The sequence below is a fragment of the Saccostrea cucullata genome, unplaced genomic scaffold (assembly GCF_032062105.1).
Source record: "Saccostrea cucullata isolate Sc308-1 unplaced genomic scaffold, CSIRO_AGI_Scuc_v1 ctg534, whole genome shotgun sequence".
NCBI lineage: Eukaryota > Metazoa > Mollusca > Bivalvia > Ostreida > Ostreidae > Saccostrea > Saccostrea cuccullata.
The window spans coordinates 196,001-213,599 of record NW_026923154.1 but is presented as its reverse complement, the minus strand read 5'-3'; the positions used below and the strand labels follow the sequence as shown (position 1 = coordinate 213,599).

The 17,599-nt window shown below is 35.1% G+C and overlaps 3 protein-coding genes across 3 annotated transcripts; 1 reads left to right on the top strand and 2 right to left on the bottom strand.

Annotated features, from left to right (window-relative positions):
• The first annotated feature begins 312 nt into the window (after positions 1 to 312).
• Positions 313 to 1,986, top strand: LOC134263321 (uncharacterized). Its single transcript, XM_062745653.1, has 4 exons — positions 313 to 530; positions 714 to 770; positions 1,201 to 1,285; positions 1,396 to 1,986. Exons 1-4 carry the CDS (start codon positions 401 to 403, stop codon positions 1,853 to 1,855), a joined length of 732 nt encoding a protein of 243 aa, XP_062601637.1. The 5' UTR covers positions 313 to 400; the 3' UTR covers positions 1,856 to 1,986.
• A 279-nt stretch (positions 1,987 to 2,265) lies between these two features.
• LOC134263324 (differentially expressed in FDCP 8 homolog) lies at positions 2,266 to 8,746 on the bottom strand. Its single transcript, XM_062745659.1, has 12 exons — positions 8,670 to 8,746; positions 7,845 to 8,379; positions 7,468 to 7,565; positions 7,074 to 7,223; positions 6,486 to 6,630; positions 6,329 to 6,393; positions 6,134 to 6,233; positions 5,810 to 5,937; positions 5,478 to 5,591; positions 4,066 to 4,287; positions 2,753 to 2,862; positions 2,266 to 2,489 (listed from the first exon to the last, which is right to left on the bottom strand). The coding sequence occupies exons 2-12, from the start codon at positions 8,362 to 8,364 to the stop codon at positions 2,420 to 2,422; spliced, it is 1,722 nt and encodes a 573-aa protein (XP_062601643.1). The 5' UTR covers positions 8,365 to 8,379; positions 8,670 to 8,746; the 3' UTR covers positions 2,266 to 2,419.
• Positions 8,747 to 11,214: 2,468 nt separating this feature from the next.
• On the bottom strand, positions 11,215 to 17,070 carry LOC134263320 (sulfotransferase 1C2-like). The gene is made up of 6 exons (XM_062745652.1): positions 16,972 to 17,070; positions 14,092 to 14,241; positions 13,202 to 13,528; positions 12,883 to 12,992; positions 12,239 to 12,431; positions 11,215 to 11,420 (listed from the first exon to the last, which is right to left on the bottom strand). The coding sequence occupies exons 2-6, from the start codon at positions 14,237 to 14,239 to the stop codon at positions 11,302 to 11,304; spliced, it is 897 nt and encodes a 298-aa protein (XP_062601636.1). The 5' UTR covers positions 14,240 to 14,241; positions 16,972 to 17,070; the 3' UTR covers positions 11,215 to 11,301.
• Positions 17,071 to 17,599: the final 529 nt, after the last annotated feature.

Sequence of the window (17,599 nt, the reverse complement as noted above, 5' to 3'; positions counted from 1 at the left end):
TGACAAGGAGCACGCGTCAGCAGGGGATGCTCAATCCTCCATGGCACCTGGTCCCACCTCTGATGTTTGATCTTTTCCTGATTTTTTTTTTGTTTAATGAATTTTTGATCTTGAATACTGTTGGTTATCTCCATATGTTTCATTACAAAAAGGTAATCATCTTCTCAAAACGAGTTATGCAACTCGAACGAGATAATTTTCTCATTTTCCGTTCAAACGAGTTGACTAACTCGTTATGATAAGATTGTTGTCTCATCATTACAAGATCATGATAACAAGATACTAAGTTAAATGTATATCATTATACTCAAGCACCTTTGCTTTATTTCTATTATTGTAGGCATCAGAACAAGAGACAGTTAGTAGAGACGAAACTACCAGCCGAGATAACGAAGGTTTAATGACGAGTGATCAGAATATTTATTTAAACGCATCCACCATAGCATACGATGAAAGTAGCAGAATGCCAAATGATACCCCATATTCCTCTGTATCACACAGAAATACATATTTGCCCAGTTCTACTCAAGGTAGATACAAGCCCTGCAAGTTTTGGAACAAAATTAACGTTGGCTCAATTAATGCTTAGGAATGTTCCGATATAATTAAGTAAAATATTGGTAAAGGTCATCAATTTAAATGAAAAATATTGGAAATCACAATGTAAATTCGCCTTACAGCTAGAATAAAATGTTTATTTCCATATATTGTAGAAGTGTCGACAAAAATAAGACAGCTAGGATCATCCACAAGCCAGACTACAGCTAACGGTAAAGAAAACTTGTAGCCTGCTGTAACTAAAATCCATAATTATATAAATGATTGTTTACAAAATTTTGAAAGGATCAAATTTTCTTGATAACTAATCTGGCAATAACTGTAAATCACAATATTTTTGCGACGCTTTATTTTCGTGGGTGAGCTATTAAGTATTTATATGCGATAGAATATTTTGATGAGTTATGCTTTTCTTAATAATTCTTACTAATTCGTATTTACGCAAGAAAGTAATTTTAGCGGGCACACCCATGTTACTACGCAAAAATAAACTTCTCGCGAATAGTGATTTACAGCATATTTATTTATTCACCATATATTTAATAAGGTTTTGTAAGTAAATTCATGTTGATTAAAAGGCTGTAATTTTTTTTTTTTTTTTTTTTAATTTTGTACCTTTAATCAACTTTTACATAATCAAAGGTTCATCAGAAATAACACCAGTTGTTTACAGTGTTCCAGTAGCGTTGGCTGTTATCCTCGTTGTCGTTTGTTTCTTATATTGCAGGTGAGAGGTTTTGGGATTTATTTCTTATCTGACAATTTATTCATGATTTTTTTAAATAAAAAAAAAATACATATATAAGTTTAATTTACATTACATCTGAATGAAAACAGGAAGAAACTTCAGAAAAAACGAACTCTGGATGCTGTATCAACAGCTGAAAGCAAGCAATTATCGGCACAGCTTGTTGCCAACACTGAACTTTATGAAATGGCAGACAATTCAAAATTAGATACCCTCCATTCTGACTCGGTTACACTGGACACAGTCCACATACCAAAATCAGAGGGGGATATCACAGATGACAAGAGTGGGGTGTATAAAAAAGCCAGCGGTATAAATGTATCGGAATCAACAGACGTATATAATCATCTCTGGGAGAAAGATGTCATAACTGAACGAAAAGAAGACATTTACGATCGTTCAGAGGGAATATGTGATAAAGAAAATCCCTTATACGACGTTACAACAACTAAGGCAGATCACAACGTCTCGCCGGACCCGACATACGACCACGCAGTCCACTTAGATAACCTGCCAGGGAAGGTAACAAGTGAGGTCCTTAATGCCTGAGATGTGCGAAACTTTAAAGTATGCAAGAATGATTACATACAATGTGTAGTGTTTTGTATTCGTCTTCACATGCATTGGTAAATAATAGGGTAATTTAGCATAAAGTCTAGTTCTTTCTTCAAACTTTTTTTTTTTTTAAAAAAGAAGAATTTCGAGTTTTATAAACATTTTGACTTATAAATAAAAAAAATTTAATTTCCAATTACACATTCTATAAATTTAAAATATATATCTAGATTAAAAAAAAAATTCAACAATTTTGAAGTATTTTCTGTAAAAATAAAAAGATCCTAGTCTGATTAACATTTACATGTAAAATTCTCCAAAATGATTTTGTTTAAATGTTAAATATTTTGAACAGACAACAGAAAATGTAGAAATAAATGATTTTTAATGACAAATGACTTTGTTTATTGCACAGACTTGAGGATAAAATCTTCATTTGATATTTCTTGTTTCTTCTTTAATCAGTTGACATTTCTCATATCTTCTTCAGTTGACATCTCTCATGTCTTCAGTTGACATTTCTCAAATCTTCTTCAGTTGACATTTCTCATATCTTTTTCAGTTGACATTTCTCTTGTTCCTTCTTTCACATCGGGGGCACTGGGCTCCTCTCTTGGCAAAGCAATGTCTGTATATAAAAAATGTACATCAGTATTAGCAACTTATCTTGATTATAAGAAAAAAAGACCCTATAATCTGAAAGGATTTCTCCTAACACCTTAAAGGTAACAGTGCCATCCTAACCATACTATATATTTGAAATTCAAGTCAAAAGAAATCTTTTTAACTAAAAGGATAAAGACTAAACTCATATTCATCATAGATTATACAATATTTCCTACATTTACTGTTTCTTGACAGAATAAAAACAAGTTAGAACACACATTTTACCTGTGTAGTACATACGAACACTGGGAACAGACCACTGCAATGCTGTCAAAGGGGAACAGGGTCTCATCGTCGTCACACAGTTCACAGATAAAGCCCTTGGCCTGACACTTCTATTGAAGGAAAAGAACATGTGTACATTGTCTGAAGGTACACATGAGCTAGAAAGCTCAACGAATATGTGTCTTTTTACCTTAAACTTCTTTAAAACTTCATTTAATTTATGTTTACACAAAAATTCCTGAATTTTATGTAATGTAAAGATATTGGTATCCAGCTTAAATTATGTTTGGAAAGCTAGTTTACATTCTATATATTTTCACCCTTGAAGATTAATCATAAACACACTTCTTCAGTTTCCCTAATACGTGACAATCTCTTTTGATATGCTGGGCCAATTAGGACCTGACAATATTTAAGCATTGAATTCATATTTTTGGCTGTCTTCGGTCCTATAACACACCTGGCCGTGCCGACAAATTGAATACCGCGCGTTAGCGTGGTATGATAAATTTGTCGGCACGGCCAGGTGTGTTATAGGACCGAAGACAGCCAAAAATATGAATTCAATGCATATATTTACATTCTCTAATTTTCCTTCTTTATAATTGCTTATTTCGCTAATCTTAAATGTTAATTTAGCGCCCTTTAAAACTGCCGTGGCTAATAGATGTAAGAGCCGTTTGTGACGTCAAATGACGTTAAATGACGTTGCAACGTTAAATTACGCAAACAAACACTGCGAGGAAAAAAAGGACAAATTAATTCTTAGAGCACATTACGTTAATTTTTACGTTAATTTTTCAGGGTTATAGTTTTTCATTAAATTGAAATAAAACATTTTACATTTTGGTGTTCCTAGAGTATTGAAAATGCATATAGTTCCTACTGTGTATTCTAACGCGCGGTGACAAGGTTTTGCGTGTGTTATAGAAATTTGAACGTTGCGGATTTCTAATGGATTTCATAAGGAAAACTACACTGAATGTAAATATTTTGATATGATGGACCCATAGCTGAGAATCTGTTTTGATGTGTCCTTACCCATACCTGACAATCTGTTTTGTTATGTTTGGCCCCTACCTGACAATCTGTTTTGATATGCTGGGCCCATACCTGACAATCTGTTTAGTTGTGCTGGGCCCATACCTGACAATCTGTTTTGATGTGCTGGGCCAACACCTGATAATCTGTTTTGATGTGATGGGCCCATACCTGACAATCTGTTTTGATGTGCTGGCCCATACCTGACAACCTGTTTTGATATGCTTTGTCCATACATGATAATCTGTTTTGTTATATGGGGGTGTCCATACCTGACAATCTGTTTTGATATGTTGGGCCCATGTTGTATGTATACTGGCCAGTTCTGGGAGGAGTGTATCAGATGTTATGTCCAGTAGGTCCTGCATGGAGTATTTATCAGAAGTCTCCACAAAATGCTGCCGCTCCTTCAGTAACAACAAGAACTTCTTCTCCATTGCCTCACTGCACACCAACAGGTACTTCTTCATTATCAACAACTCCTCTCGCAGTTTCTATTGACCAAAAAATATATGATTACCTAAAATTAAGAATTTAGGTTAAACATGCGAGTTAGGCATTATATATACGCTAGGGCTGAAACAATTCATCGAAATATCGATATCGTTCAATATAATTCCTCAATTCAATATTTGATTCACTACCTCAATTTTCAATTCAATACATTTTTTTATAATCAGGTTAGATTACCCCTTGAAATGACCGGCTTTATCCTCATTTTGACACTCATGAGAGAGAAAATTGAGACAGAGAAAGTTTTAGAGCAGGCTGATGCTGCTAGAATTGACACAGACAATGTGCTTATTCTACAGAAGCACAAGAGTGTTTTCTTTTTGTATCGCCACCTTCTATGTATCTTTTGGAATCTGAATACATGTTTTCTTTAACCTAATGATCTATTTCTTTTTTAAAATATATCGTATCGAAAAAATTGAATTGTGACACAAGTATTGCAATACGCATCGAATCGTGGAGGGGGTATATCATTTCAGCCCTAATATACGCAGATGCTTTGTAGAAGTCAGAGGCATCTTTTAAAGAACTAACTATTAGCCCAAAATATTATTCTCTTGGATAGATATCATTCTTCTTAACATTAACTTGAAAATTATTTTGATATTTTTTTAAGAAAGAAAATTTAAAGAAAATGAAAACAATATTTGTAAGAAGCAGAATTTTGCAAACTTTTAAAGAAACAAGTTTTGGTCTGAGTTGTATTTCTTTTGTAAATTGCAGACCTGATTTTTTTTTCACGTCTGAGTGGTAGTTCTTTTTTTATTTTTGGTCTGAGTTGTAGTTCTTTTTTTATTTTTAGTCTGAGTTGTAGTTCTTTTTATACCCCCCCACTTGAAAAGTGGGTGGGTATATAGTAATCGGTATGTCCGTCCGTCTGTTACACTTTGGGGTACCCATCTCTTATCCGCAACTCCTCTAATACTACAGAAGGAAATTTAATGAAACTTTCACAGAATCTTTATTACATATTGCCATTGTGCACTCCTATTTTACTTTTTGATCTGACATATATTTTGGATTATCCAGAGCAAAACATGGACACTGCCATTATATTCATATGGGAGGCGGGGGTATTATTTAGTGAGCCCATTGCTCACAGTACCTCTAGTTTTATTTTTGGTCTGAGTTGCAGTTCTTTTGTAAAGTTTGATCTAATTTTCAAACTGACCTTGACATCATTTAGTTCCTCTACGAAGTTGAACAACATGGGGTTGACGTCCTGGATTCTCATCACGGCTTTAGAGGTCATCAGCTTCAGAAACTGTTTAGAGGCACGACTCACCTGTAATAAGTTTATTGTCATTAAATCAAAACTATGCAATTTGTTAAGAAATTGTAAAATTAAAAATTCAACAAATAACCAGAAGGTAGCAAATAATTTCACTCCCTTTTTTCATACATCATAAGAAAATCATGTTATATTTAAAAATTGCTTAGTTCTAAAAATGTAAATTAATTTTACAAGTGCATACACATACATTTTGTACAAAGAACACTAACCTTTCTGGGTTCAAAGTCCCAGTTATGTAGAACTCTGGCAGGAATGACCATGATATTGTTCCAGTGACAAAGTTCACAAAAATAATTTCCTGAGTAATCACAAAGCCGAGGCTCACTGAAACCTGACTCTGGGGAAAGAAAGACCATAACCATTAAAATATATTGAATATATAAGAAAATAACAATAAAGGGGCAGACGGAAACGGCAATAAACAGTATGGAGATTTGATTAAAAAAATTAATTAAGAGTAGGCAGCAAGAATCCAATGTCATGCTTACTCGTGTTACTGAATTAAATGTGTAAGTTGACAAAGAAATTCTTACGGAATGAAATGGCTTTCCTACATTCGGCACACCTGTAGTTCTGGGCAGATAAACCTCTGTTTGGACAAATTGAAAGACAGAATTCAGGGACCTCCAGCACCTACAAAAGTATTCATTTTATTCATTACGACATAAAATTTATATTGGTTTTATATACAAAATGTATAACCATTCAAATATTGTCTGATGTCTAACCTTCTGACTGGCACACATCCTAGTTATCGTATTAAGACATTTTTCATGACAGCTATATCCACATTCTGAAAAAATTATGCAAAATCTTAATTTGCCCCTGATAACATAAACACTGTTTAATTACAAAATGAACTGCTTTATCCAGTTACATAGCTACCTGAACACTTGAACCATTTCTGTATGACCCCCAGAATCATGGCGTTACACTTCTCACAGTAGTACTTTGTACTTCGACTCTCCTGGGTCTGGAATTTGTGTCCCACCACCAGCTTAACATCTAAAGGGACAGGTTCTGGGCCATCCTGTTAAAGAAATGCATGCTCAGTTAAGTCGCCCATGTGGCGCAATGGTTAGAGCATCTGCTCTAGAGTCGTGAAGTAAGGAATTGATCCATATATAGTAGGTTCCAATCCCACTGTGCGACTTAGAGACTGGTCCTTGGAATGAGACCTTATAAACTAATGTCAATGTCTCAATGTCAAAGTAAGTGCTGGCATGAAAAAGATCCCTCCCTGCTCAAAGGCTGTAAGTGCTGAGTATGGGACAAAATTTTGCAGCTCTCCACCGGCAAGTGGTGGTGTCTCCATATGAGTGAAAAATTCTCAAGAGAGGCATAAAAACAAACATGCACAGTTACATGTAACACTCATTGCTTGAAGGAGATTTCTCACTTGTTCAGTTTTCTTTAACAGAGCAATTATCTTTTACACCTTATGCCTTCTCATTATGCATTAGGTAAGTTTACCTTTAACTCCTGGAGCTTCAGTCTCAGTTGAACCAGTTTCTGGACAAGATTTTTGTGTCGGTCAGAATGAGGCTGGGCTTGACCAATCAAATCTTTACAATTCTCTATAGCCATCTCCATCTCCTCTGTGCTACTCAGCCCAAAATGTCCCTGTTCATATCAATAGATAGATGTCAGATACATGAACAAATTAGTATTATTCAGTAATTTCACACACATTTTCAAAATTATCAAAACACTTTGGTATCTCTGCAAGACCTTGTCCTTTCCTTTATTTAGCATATAAGCTTATCAGCTCTATTACAAAAAAAGTATATCATTCATGTAATTATCAATCAATGAATTGTAAGAATTTTTCTAGACAATTAATGTTAATTAATAAAATATCACAAACTTCAGGGTGAGAGAAGTGATCCTCTGCCAGTCCGAGGTCAGCATTCGTAATGTCTGGATTGTCATCAGAAATGTCTGTCCAAGAGCTGCCATTAGAACCTGAATTAGAGATACACACATGCTTCAAATCACAAAATCATCTCCCATTATTATCATATTTTATCTGCAATAACATCGTCATAATGACCATGGATTAGAATAGGATTTCTCTTTTGTGACTGGTCTGCATATGTCATAACTTCAAGACTAGATTTAATTTAACCATGAATCAAAAATTGAAGGATTATACCAGGGACTTATATACTAACGTTAGTATATAGGTCCCTGATTATGCAGAAATATTGTAAAATTAATTCAGATTTACACACAAACACACACCGTTACTGGACTTGAATCTGAAATCCTGTTCACTGACAGTTGGTATGACTTCCTCTGTATAATGGTCCTCCTCCATGTGTAAATCTCTGTCAAAAGGATTGAATCTGTCCACAGAAAATATCTTCTTCAGCTCTGACTTTTGTTTGGACTCTTCTACTATGACTTTGACTTTAGGTTCCAATGTCTGTAGTGTATCTAACTGTTCCAGGTTGTTTGTACTTTTCACGGTCACTGTCCCCCGATCTTCATCGCTGAGTGGTTCTGTGTCTTCGAGCCCTGATGGAGGCCCCACTTCCTTATTCAGGTCAATCTCTGTAATTGTGTAGTCTCTCTCTTCCTCCTCTGATGAAGTGAAATCTGAATCTGTGTCGGAGAGCTTCCTGACACGATGCCCTGTTAACTTAACAATAGCTGTACTTGACTCAATGTGATGCACAAGGCCACCTGACACTGTACTTTTGGCACTTACTGGAAGATCTGAGGCTCTTCTCACTGTCGATGTTTCAGTGGATTTTTCCATGGCATAACACAAAAACTGCAAAACAAATGAACTCACCAACGACAATGAAGCAAAATATCAAAAGATAGCCACTTTGTGTTTCTGGACTACAAAACTTGTTCTGAATATTGATATTCTGCAATTTATATTATCAACAATTTGTAAATAAAATCATTTTACAAAAAACAATGATAATCCTATCGAAAATCTGGAAATCCGCCAGACACTTCCTGTCACGCGACTGTCAATTAAATGTTTTTGCAGAGATACAGTGAAACAATTTAGACATAAAAATAAACTAAATGTAATAAAATAAATAAAAATACCGTTCATTTTGACAGTTTTTCTTGTATCTGATAATAGATTCAGCCTAAATGACAAGTCCGAAAGTCGCTTTCTAATTTCTTCTCGCTTTGTTTATTTGTTTACAAAAAAATTGAATCTCGATCCCGATTTAGTCTACTCAAAGCAGAGGCCCATGGACCTTGTTGGTCACCCGTGCATTAAGTTTCTCAAGTGCTCTGACTCATATGACCCCTAATGATGCTGTATACTCATGTACGTGATTAAAATATTTTCACAATTTATACAAATTTTGATTTTCAAAAGTTTATACTCTACCGTAGTCTCTTTCAGGAAGAACTTCAAATTTTGCCAAAGACTGCTCAAGGTGTCTTGGCCTATTCAATTTGTTTAAACTCTGCACACATCAATGAGTTCGGACTGCCAATACTGGTGAGTTGGTTTTGCTTTCTTACTTTTCTACTCTAAATTTTCTGGATTATAGTTTAAAGATTTGTCCCGAAATTCGTAGATAACTTTTTAATAATTTCAATATAAAATAAGCATGACGAGTGTTTATAGTGCAAACAGCTAAAGAGATTGATTCCATGAATATTCGTAATCAACGTTTAATCTTGCATTCCACCATATCTTGTAATTGGCGGTCAAAAAAAAATTCTTCGTTGAAAAACACTTATTCTACAAACAAATAAATGACAACTTTGTATATATATGTAATCTTCGGAGACCGTCTTCCAACAAACAGTTGGAACTCGATAGATACTAATTGTGCTCCTCTTTTATCCGACCTTTTTATATTCCTATGAAGCAGATAGAATTTTTTTTTTAAATTTCTACGTGAACATGGAGAAGACGAACAGTATTCAAGCTCAAAGTCCATTAATCGATCGATACAAAATAGGAGCAGAGCAAACACGGACCTCCGTAACATCAGAGGTAGGATCAGGTGCCATGGAGGAGTGAGCATCCCCTGCCGACCGGTCACACCCGACATATGCTCCTTGTCATGATCGGGAAATAGCGGAAAAAATCCGTCGTCAATTCACTGTATAAATCATGGACTAACAATGAGTATGAAAAGTGTCAGTCCGCATTTGACTCACTGATAAATTGTATTTGCTGATAAGGTCATTGTATTGACCAAGGAACTTACGCAGTGAAGACTTTAAAATGACTGCTAATAATCTTATTTCATCAACTTGTTTGTCAATAATTTACCTCATTTAAGAAATTGTACATATAGTACGCAGAGCATGCTCTTGTGTATACGTATCGAATCAATTGAGATATACTGTATAAACCCCGTATACAGGTGATGAAGGTATATTGCTGCATATAATAAGGGAATTTGACGATTGAAAAGTTAAAATCATCACGTTAAACATAGAGCCTGGTTGTTAGATTACTTTTAACGTCTTTTTCGAGTAAAATATCCAAATATGAAACAGATGCGTCAGACTCTCCGTGTTTCCGTCTACTATTTCAATACATGTGTTTCAGGACGGATGTGACCGGTCGACAGGGGATTCTTACTCCTCCTAGGCTCCTGGGATCCTGGGATTTTCATGTTCCGTGTTTAAGCTTTGTTCACAGATTTGTATTGTTTGAAGATTTATGAGATCAATCATCGGTTGTTATCTTCACCTTTTGTATTTAAAGTTAAAGTTTATACTCTGCATTCCCTGCAAATATATTCCCTAACCGCTGTTCTCCCCAAAATAATGAAAAGAAGAAAAAAATGCATAATAAAGTAATATATGGAGATAGCGATAAAGAGGAAGCAATTTTCGTTAAAAGGAAATATATGAAGACAGCGACAGTATTAAAGCTCGAAAGTCCATTAAACAACAGCCACTAAATTTCAAGTATTTTTTCATACTAATTATTAGGTCATCACATGTACATGTATATACACACTGAATTGTCGACGGATTTTCCGTTATTTCCAGATCATGACAAGGAGTACGTAGTGGGTGTGACGTTTCGGCAGGGGAAGCCCAATCCTCCATGGCACCTGATCCCACCTCTAATGTCTTGGAGGTTCGTGTTTGCTCTGCCTAAATTTTATATTGTTAATTGAATTTTGAGCTTGACTACCGTTATACTTAGCATTTCATTTTAACAAAAATTGCTTCCTCTTTTTTTTTTAAGTGTCTTTATGACCATTTGACGTTCGATAAGACCCAAAATGTTTCTTTCAAAGGAAAACAACTTCAATGCGCATCATTGTATATATACCTGCATTTCCTTGCTTTTGTAAATTTTGTCCAGTAAATTGCTTTTATACATACATTCTAATAGTATTTTGTTTCTTTTATAAAATTTCTAATGTCTAAATTGTTTAAAGACCTTTTTTTTTTATTTTTGTGCTCTCATAATATAGTTTTTGGAATTTCCGGCCTTCCAAAAGAACCTAAAAATTAAATCATGGCCATAACTTTGAATTGTTTCTGCATATTTCAATATTTTAAATGCGCATTTATATCCTTGTGGCAAAGCTTTTGTTTGAGACTCATGGTTTTGGTCTCATGATCTTGCACCGGGTGTGGAAAAAAAACTTGAAAAACCTTTAATCTTGACAATTTCATACGTATAACAAATACTTAGCTGGAACACATGCATTCATGATAACGTCAAACACAAACAAGACCGATTTTAAATCTCGTAGATAAGTTGAAGATCGAAGTCAATGTCCTTCGTTTCCTGTTTAATCATGGCGTCGTGTCGTTCATTCTGTGAAATCGTGTACCAGTTTTTCCAGTCACCAACTTCTCCTAATAAAAAATAAAACCAGCTTAATTTATACTGCCAGATAAAGTCTACAAAACATTGATGATAGCTATAATTTCTTAGATTTGAAGCTTTTTTGTACGCGATACAGTTTTTAATTGTCATTTCGTTTCTTTTCTTATTTTTGGTAACGCTAAATTTTATATATGTCAAATTACAAGTTTATGTACATATGAAATGGTTTTCCTAAAGCATGTAAAAAGTCTCGATGAAATTGAAAGGGAGTATGGATGAGCAATCATTCTTGAGATCTGATAGTTTTGTTTCAAAGTGAAAGTTAACGTATTATCAAAACTGCCATGCTTGATGTTGAAAACAAATATTTATGTCGATTCCTGATACACGTACATGTAACACTACTGTTTTCAGATAAGCTTAGATATTGTAATGCAACTTTCACTAGTCAATTGCAAAATAAATCGCTGTCAGAGAAGGGCCTGTCTTGCAATTATACCACCGTACGTGTAACTATAAGCCTGACTGTGGCGATGCTTTTTCATTTGATAATAAAAAGATTGATTGATTGTATATTGTTTAACGTCCCTCTCCAGAATATTTCACTGATATGGAGACGTCTAATAAAAAGAGAATTCATGCAATGCAAGGATAGAGGAAAATGTACCATTGTGGAAATATGCTTACCAGGTTACACAAACCAATAAACTTCTGCATGTTTACTTCCAATTTAATTAACGGATCATCTAATCCTAGTTAGATTTATCTATTGCTGTTTTTCTAAACGTACTGATCAACATGTTTACTGTACTTTAATATTAAGGAATTTTGCCTGGGTTGGCGATACCTTTTCGGTAAAACTTTGGGAGCTCTCTGCCCATTTCTTTCATTGCTTTGGCTATTTCCCCGTGGTCCTTTGTATTATCGGATGCGTCCTTTAGATTTTGGAAACTACACTTTTCAGATATATTACTCGCCAATTCAGTGGAGCAAGCAACTCCAAGATAGCTTGCTAATTTTAGTATCTCTGACACGGGATCCTGAAAGCAAACATCAAACAATAAAAATAATAATGTTTCCCTTTTCCCAGATTGGAGGTTTTAATATCCTATACCCATGATCTTCCACTTTTAAAATACATCTGCAATTCAAGATCATGTCATTCGATTTGCATTACACAAGAACATGCTCTTTACGTTTGAACAATTACTTAAACGAGGCAATTTTATGAAAAACAAGTTGATGAAACAAGAATATCAAGGGCCTCGTTTAAAACCATCATTTAATTTTTGTAATTTCTATGGTCGATACAATGACCTTGTCAGCAAATACAATTTATCACTTCATTAAGTTAATTAAATGCTGACCAACGTTTTTCATACTACTTGTTTTAAAAGCCATTATTTACACACTGAATTGACGACGGATTTTTCCGTTTTCTCCGACCACCACGCCTCATTGTAAGAGTGGATCACTGTAGGCGGATCTTACCTTTTTCAATTTTTCGTAATAAAGTGTATGGATTGAGCATTCTTTGTTGGTCTTTACCGCACCAAAGAGTTCTTTTTGAAAGTTGAAATATCCACCAAACGCATTCTTGTCTAAAATTAAAAGGAATGAAAATATTTACTCAAAATAAAAGCCGTTATTCAGGCTTTATTATATCAATGTCCCTATCTCTTTCTACAATAATATGTATTTTGAAACGCCCTCATTCTGGATGCGTCATATAAATTAAAAAAGTAACTGTAACATGTGAAAAAGTTTGGCCGAAGATATCTTCAGAAATGCACCTATGACTATAACTTACATTGTCCTAATACTACTTCTTCAAAAAATTCTTGCCAAGAGACAGATCCGCACCCCAATTCATTGGACGAGTGCCAATGGCAGTACCACGACACCGCCACATCTTTTGGATTTCGGATGACGTTAACAATTTTTCTCCCTGACCGGAACTGCTCCTGTGGTAACCACCGGTAGGGCATATGAGAGTTAAACACCCTGGGGGAGGGCAGTTTGTCCAGAGAGGACAGATCACTTATCATGTCCAGGAACACGTGTTCTCTGGTGAGTGGATGGTACTCTGCTTTTCCTTGCAGTAGCATAACGATTATCTCCCAGACCCAATGGGTTCCTGTTGAAACATAGCAAATTACATAATTATTCCTATAAACAAGGTTGATGTCAAAGTGATAAAATCTTTGATAAAATTAATAATTTAAAATAAAATTATACAACTTGGCCATTTCTTCATCAATAAATTATTCAAACCAATTTAAAGTAACTTTTAAGGAGTTTAACGTCAACGAAAGGAAATAAATAATTAAAATCAGAGATACCTACGAAGGAAAATTGAATGAGAAATTTATTTAAATGTTACTGCTTATAAAGTAAGTTAGCGACGATCTACATTGAAGCTTTGTTTGTAATATTTTCAAACATTTGCCGGGCTGGGGTAAATTCTTAACTTAGAACTAAAGCGAAAAACTTTATAGATTTGAGAACTATGTTATCTTAATGATATAAACTCTAGTCACTGCAATTCACGGATATAGCCAAGTTATCTTGGATCCCTAGCTAATTTAAAGATTTCCTAATACAGATAATTACAAATTACGGATATAGCGAAGTAATTTCATACATGTATGTCACAGTGACTTCGTTATAACCGATCGAGTTTTACTATATATGACTTACCACACTTGGGAAACGTTATCATAAGCACATCATCTTCTCGTGTTTTCATGTTACGTAGCGCATCCAAGTGTTTTTTAGCATCGGCTGCTAGCGGTGGAAAAGGCGGGAAACAGCAGCCATCAAAATGAACCAAATCCTCAAATGGCATATCTGCGAAGTATATACCTGTAAATGGATTAAATTATTAATCGATGATATTGAAATATTTGTTGGAGAAAAATGAACTTATATACTGATTTGAAATCATTGTACATTTTATGAAATAATTTATGCAAGCTCGGAGTTAAATTAATTACTCCCTGCGTGACGCCGTGGTTTGAGCGTTTGCTCTCGAGTTGTGAATTAAATGGGTTGGTTGATCCTCAAGTCGCAGGTTCGAATCTCACTGCGGGACGCAAATTAACACAGGTTCGTAAAATCTGAGGTTCCGTGTCACAGTAAGTGCTGGCACGAAAAAGATCCCTCACTGTTCAATTGCATTGAGTGAAACGTTGAAGTCTGAAATTTACGGCCCTACGCCGACAAGTGGCGGCATCTCCATACGAGTGGAATAAAAATGCTCAGGGGACGTTAAAACAAACACACAGATATGTGCGTTTAATACCAATGACATACCATCTGATGTCAGTAAAGCAGCTACCATGCACATCGATTTTTTGAATGAATTTTCAAAAAAAATATGGATATACATATACCTACCTTACCTGAGGATAATTACCCCACGCAACAATTGCGTGAGGTATAATGTTTTTGACCCGTCCGTCAGTCAGTCAGTCCGCCAGTCCTGTTTTTTTGTCAGCGCAACTCCTCATAAACCGCTGCACAGAATTTCGTCAAACTTTGCAGATATTTAGGACACAATGTGTAGATGTGCATATTACAAGGAAATTCCGATTCCTTTATTTTTCCCGGGAATTTCCAGACTTTTTAACTTAGGTTTTTTGGCCATAGCTTTAATTAAGAGATGAACAGTTTGTCAGCGCAACTCCTCATAAACCGCTGTACAGAATTTCGTCAAACTTTGCAGATATTTAGGACACAATGTGTAGTTGTGCAAATGACCAGGAAATTTATATTCCTTTTATTTTTTCCGGGAATTTCCGGACTTTTTAACTTAGGTTTTTTGGCCATAGTTTGAATATAGAGATGAACAGTTTGTCAGCGCAACTCCTCATAAACCGCTGCACAGAATTTCGTCAAACTTTGCAGATATTTAGGACACAATGTGCAGATGTGCAAATTACCAGGAAATTCCGATTCCTTCATATTTCCGGGAATTTCCGGACTTTTTAACTTAGATTTTTGGCTATATCTTGAATATAGAGATGAACAATTTGTCAGCACAACTCCTCATAAACCGCTGCACAGAATTTCGTCAAACTTTGCAGATAATGTGTAGATATGCATATTAATAGGAAATTCCGATTCCTTTAATTTTACCGGGAACTTCCGGACTTTTTAACTTAGGTTTTTTGGCCATAGCTTGAATATAGAGATGAACAGTTTGTCAGCGCAATTCCTCATAAACCGCTGCACACAATTTCCTCAAACTTTGCAGATATTTAGGACACAATGTGTTGATGTGCAAATTACCAGGAATTTCCGATTCCTTCATATTTCCGGGAATTTCCGCACTTTTCAACTTAGATTTTTGGCTATATCTTGAATTTAGAGATGAACAGTGTGTCAGCGTAACTTCTCATAAACCATTGCACACAATTTCATCAAACTTTGCAGATATTTAGGACACAATGTGTAGATGTGCATATTACCAGGAAATTCTGATTCCTTTATTTTTCATGGGAATTTCAGCACTTCGACTTTTGGGGGAGTGTGAGGTATTTGAGCTTCCTCACTTTTTCTTTCATTAATACGACTAATAAAAGATTTGCTATTCTTGGGAAGGTTTTTAACGATTTCTCCTATGTATTTGCAAGTCATTTAATTGATCACAAATTATGGCCCCTCCTTAACTTTGGTGATTCATGATTTGAACAATATTGAATTTACATTACTAGAACCTGAGGAAGCATCCATATAAAAATTTAAAATCACTGATTTACGGTTCCAGAGAAGAAAATTAAAAAAGAAGATTTTTTATGTTTACCTTTGATCACCCATTGTGACCCCCCCCCCAAAAAAAAACCCACTGTTCATGACCTAGGAAGCGTTTGCATGTTTTATCTTTTCGGACCCAGTGGTTCTTGAAAGGAAGGCTATATTTAAACTCCCAACCAAATCTTACTATTTCTGAGTTATTTCCCTCTTGAAAAGGACACAGTCCTTCACTTGATCAAACTTGAATCCCCTTTACACAACGATACTCTGTGCCAAGTGTGCTTAAAATTAGCCACGTGGTGAAAATATGAAATGTTTACGACAATGACGACGACAGAGAAGGCTCAAGTGAGCTAAAAGGACGCATTATCAGGAGAGAGAGAGAGAGAGAGAGAGAGAAAGGGTGTGTGTGTGTGTCTTATAGCTATTAATGACGGTAGACGGAATGAGGGCACTTTTATTGAATACATTTTCAAAATTTTACTTGATTACTTTGACCCAGTTTTTTTTAATGTGAAATCTGGAAGGGAAACTTTAAATACTATTACATAATTAAGCTTGTGAGGCTCACCTGTCCTTAAGTTTGAGAGTCTATTAAAGTCTTTATTCTCAAATTTGGTCTATCGCTGTCAACATTCCTTCTAGAACGGTTCTGTACAACGACTGATATATAGATTGATACACACATGCAGAAAGGTATTTATATTATTATAATAGAGATATTCCAATGTATGTCAGACGTTAAATTTTCAATTTACAAAAGTCACATGATTCTGAACAAGTGACCAAAGTCTAAAAATAATCAGTAAACATGCAACGCACCTGCACTGTCTGGCTTCCCAGTCTAGCAATATCCGTCGATTAACTCCGAACAAAAAGTGTGAAATACGGGCAAGGTTTTCTTTGTTAACTAGCTCTGACAAAAAGTCGAACGTCAAAAACCTTCAGGCAAAGTTGATAATAAGATGGTTTGTTTTCATTCCGTATTCGGCAACTGGACTACTTGTCATGGTTTGGCCAGTTATTTAAATAGGCACTATGTAATTTATGGACTGGAAATTTAGAGACAAGCTTTGGTGGAAATGACACACCTTCCGTTTTCTTATTAACTATGGCCCGCCTTGAATATGCCCGGGGCATATAGAGTTTGTCTTGTCCTGCCATCCTTCTGTCTTTTTGTCCTTTCGTCATTCTATCCTTCCGCCTCACTAAAAGCTTTTAACTCAGTTCAAATTGCTAAGTTTCAAAGAAACTTCAAGATATTTTTATGAAAGGTCATACTCTGATACATATGGATAAAAACCAGTCAACTGCATCATCATTTTCTATATTGAAACCTCCGATTTGCACTATAAATAATAAATAAAGAGAACCCAATTATTTCTTCTTAATTATTCTTGAAAAAAAAACTTGGATTTAATTTTTCTTTAACACGCATCTTTATTTCTGT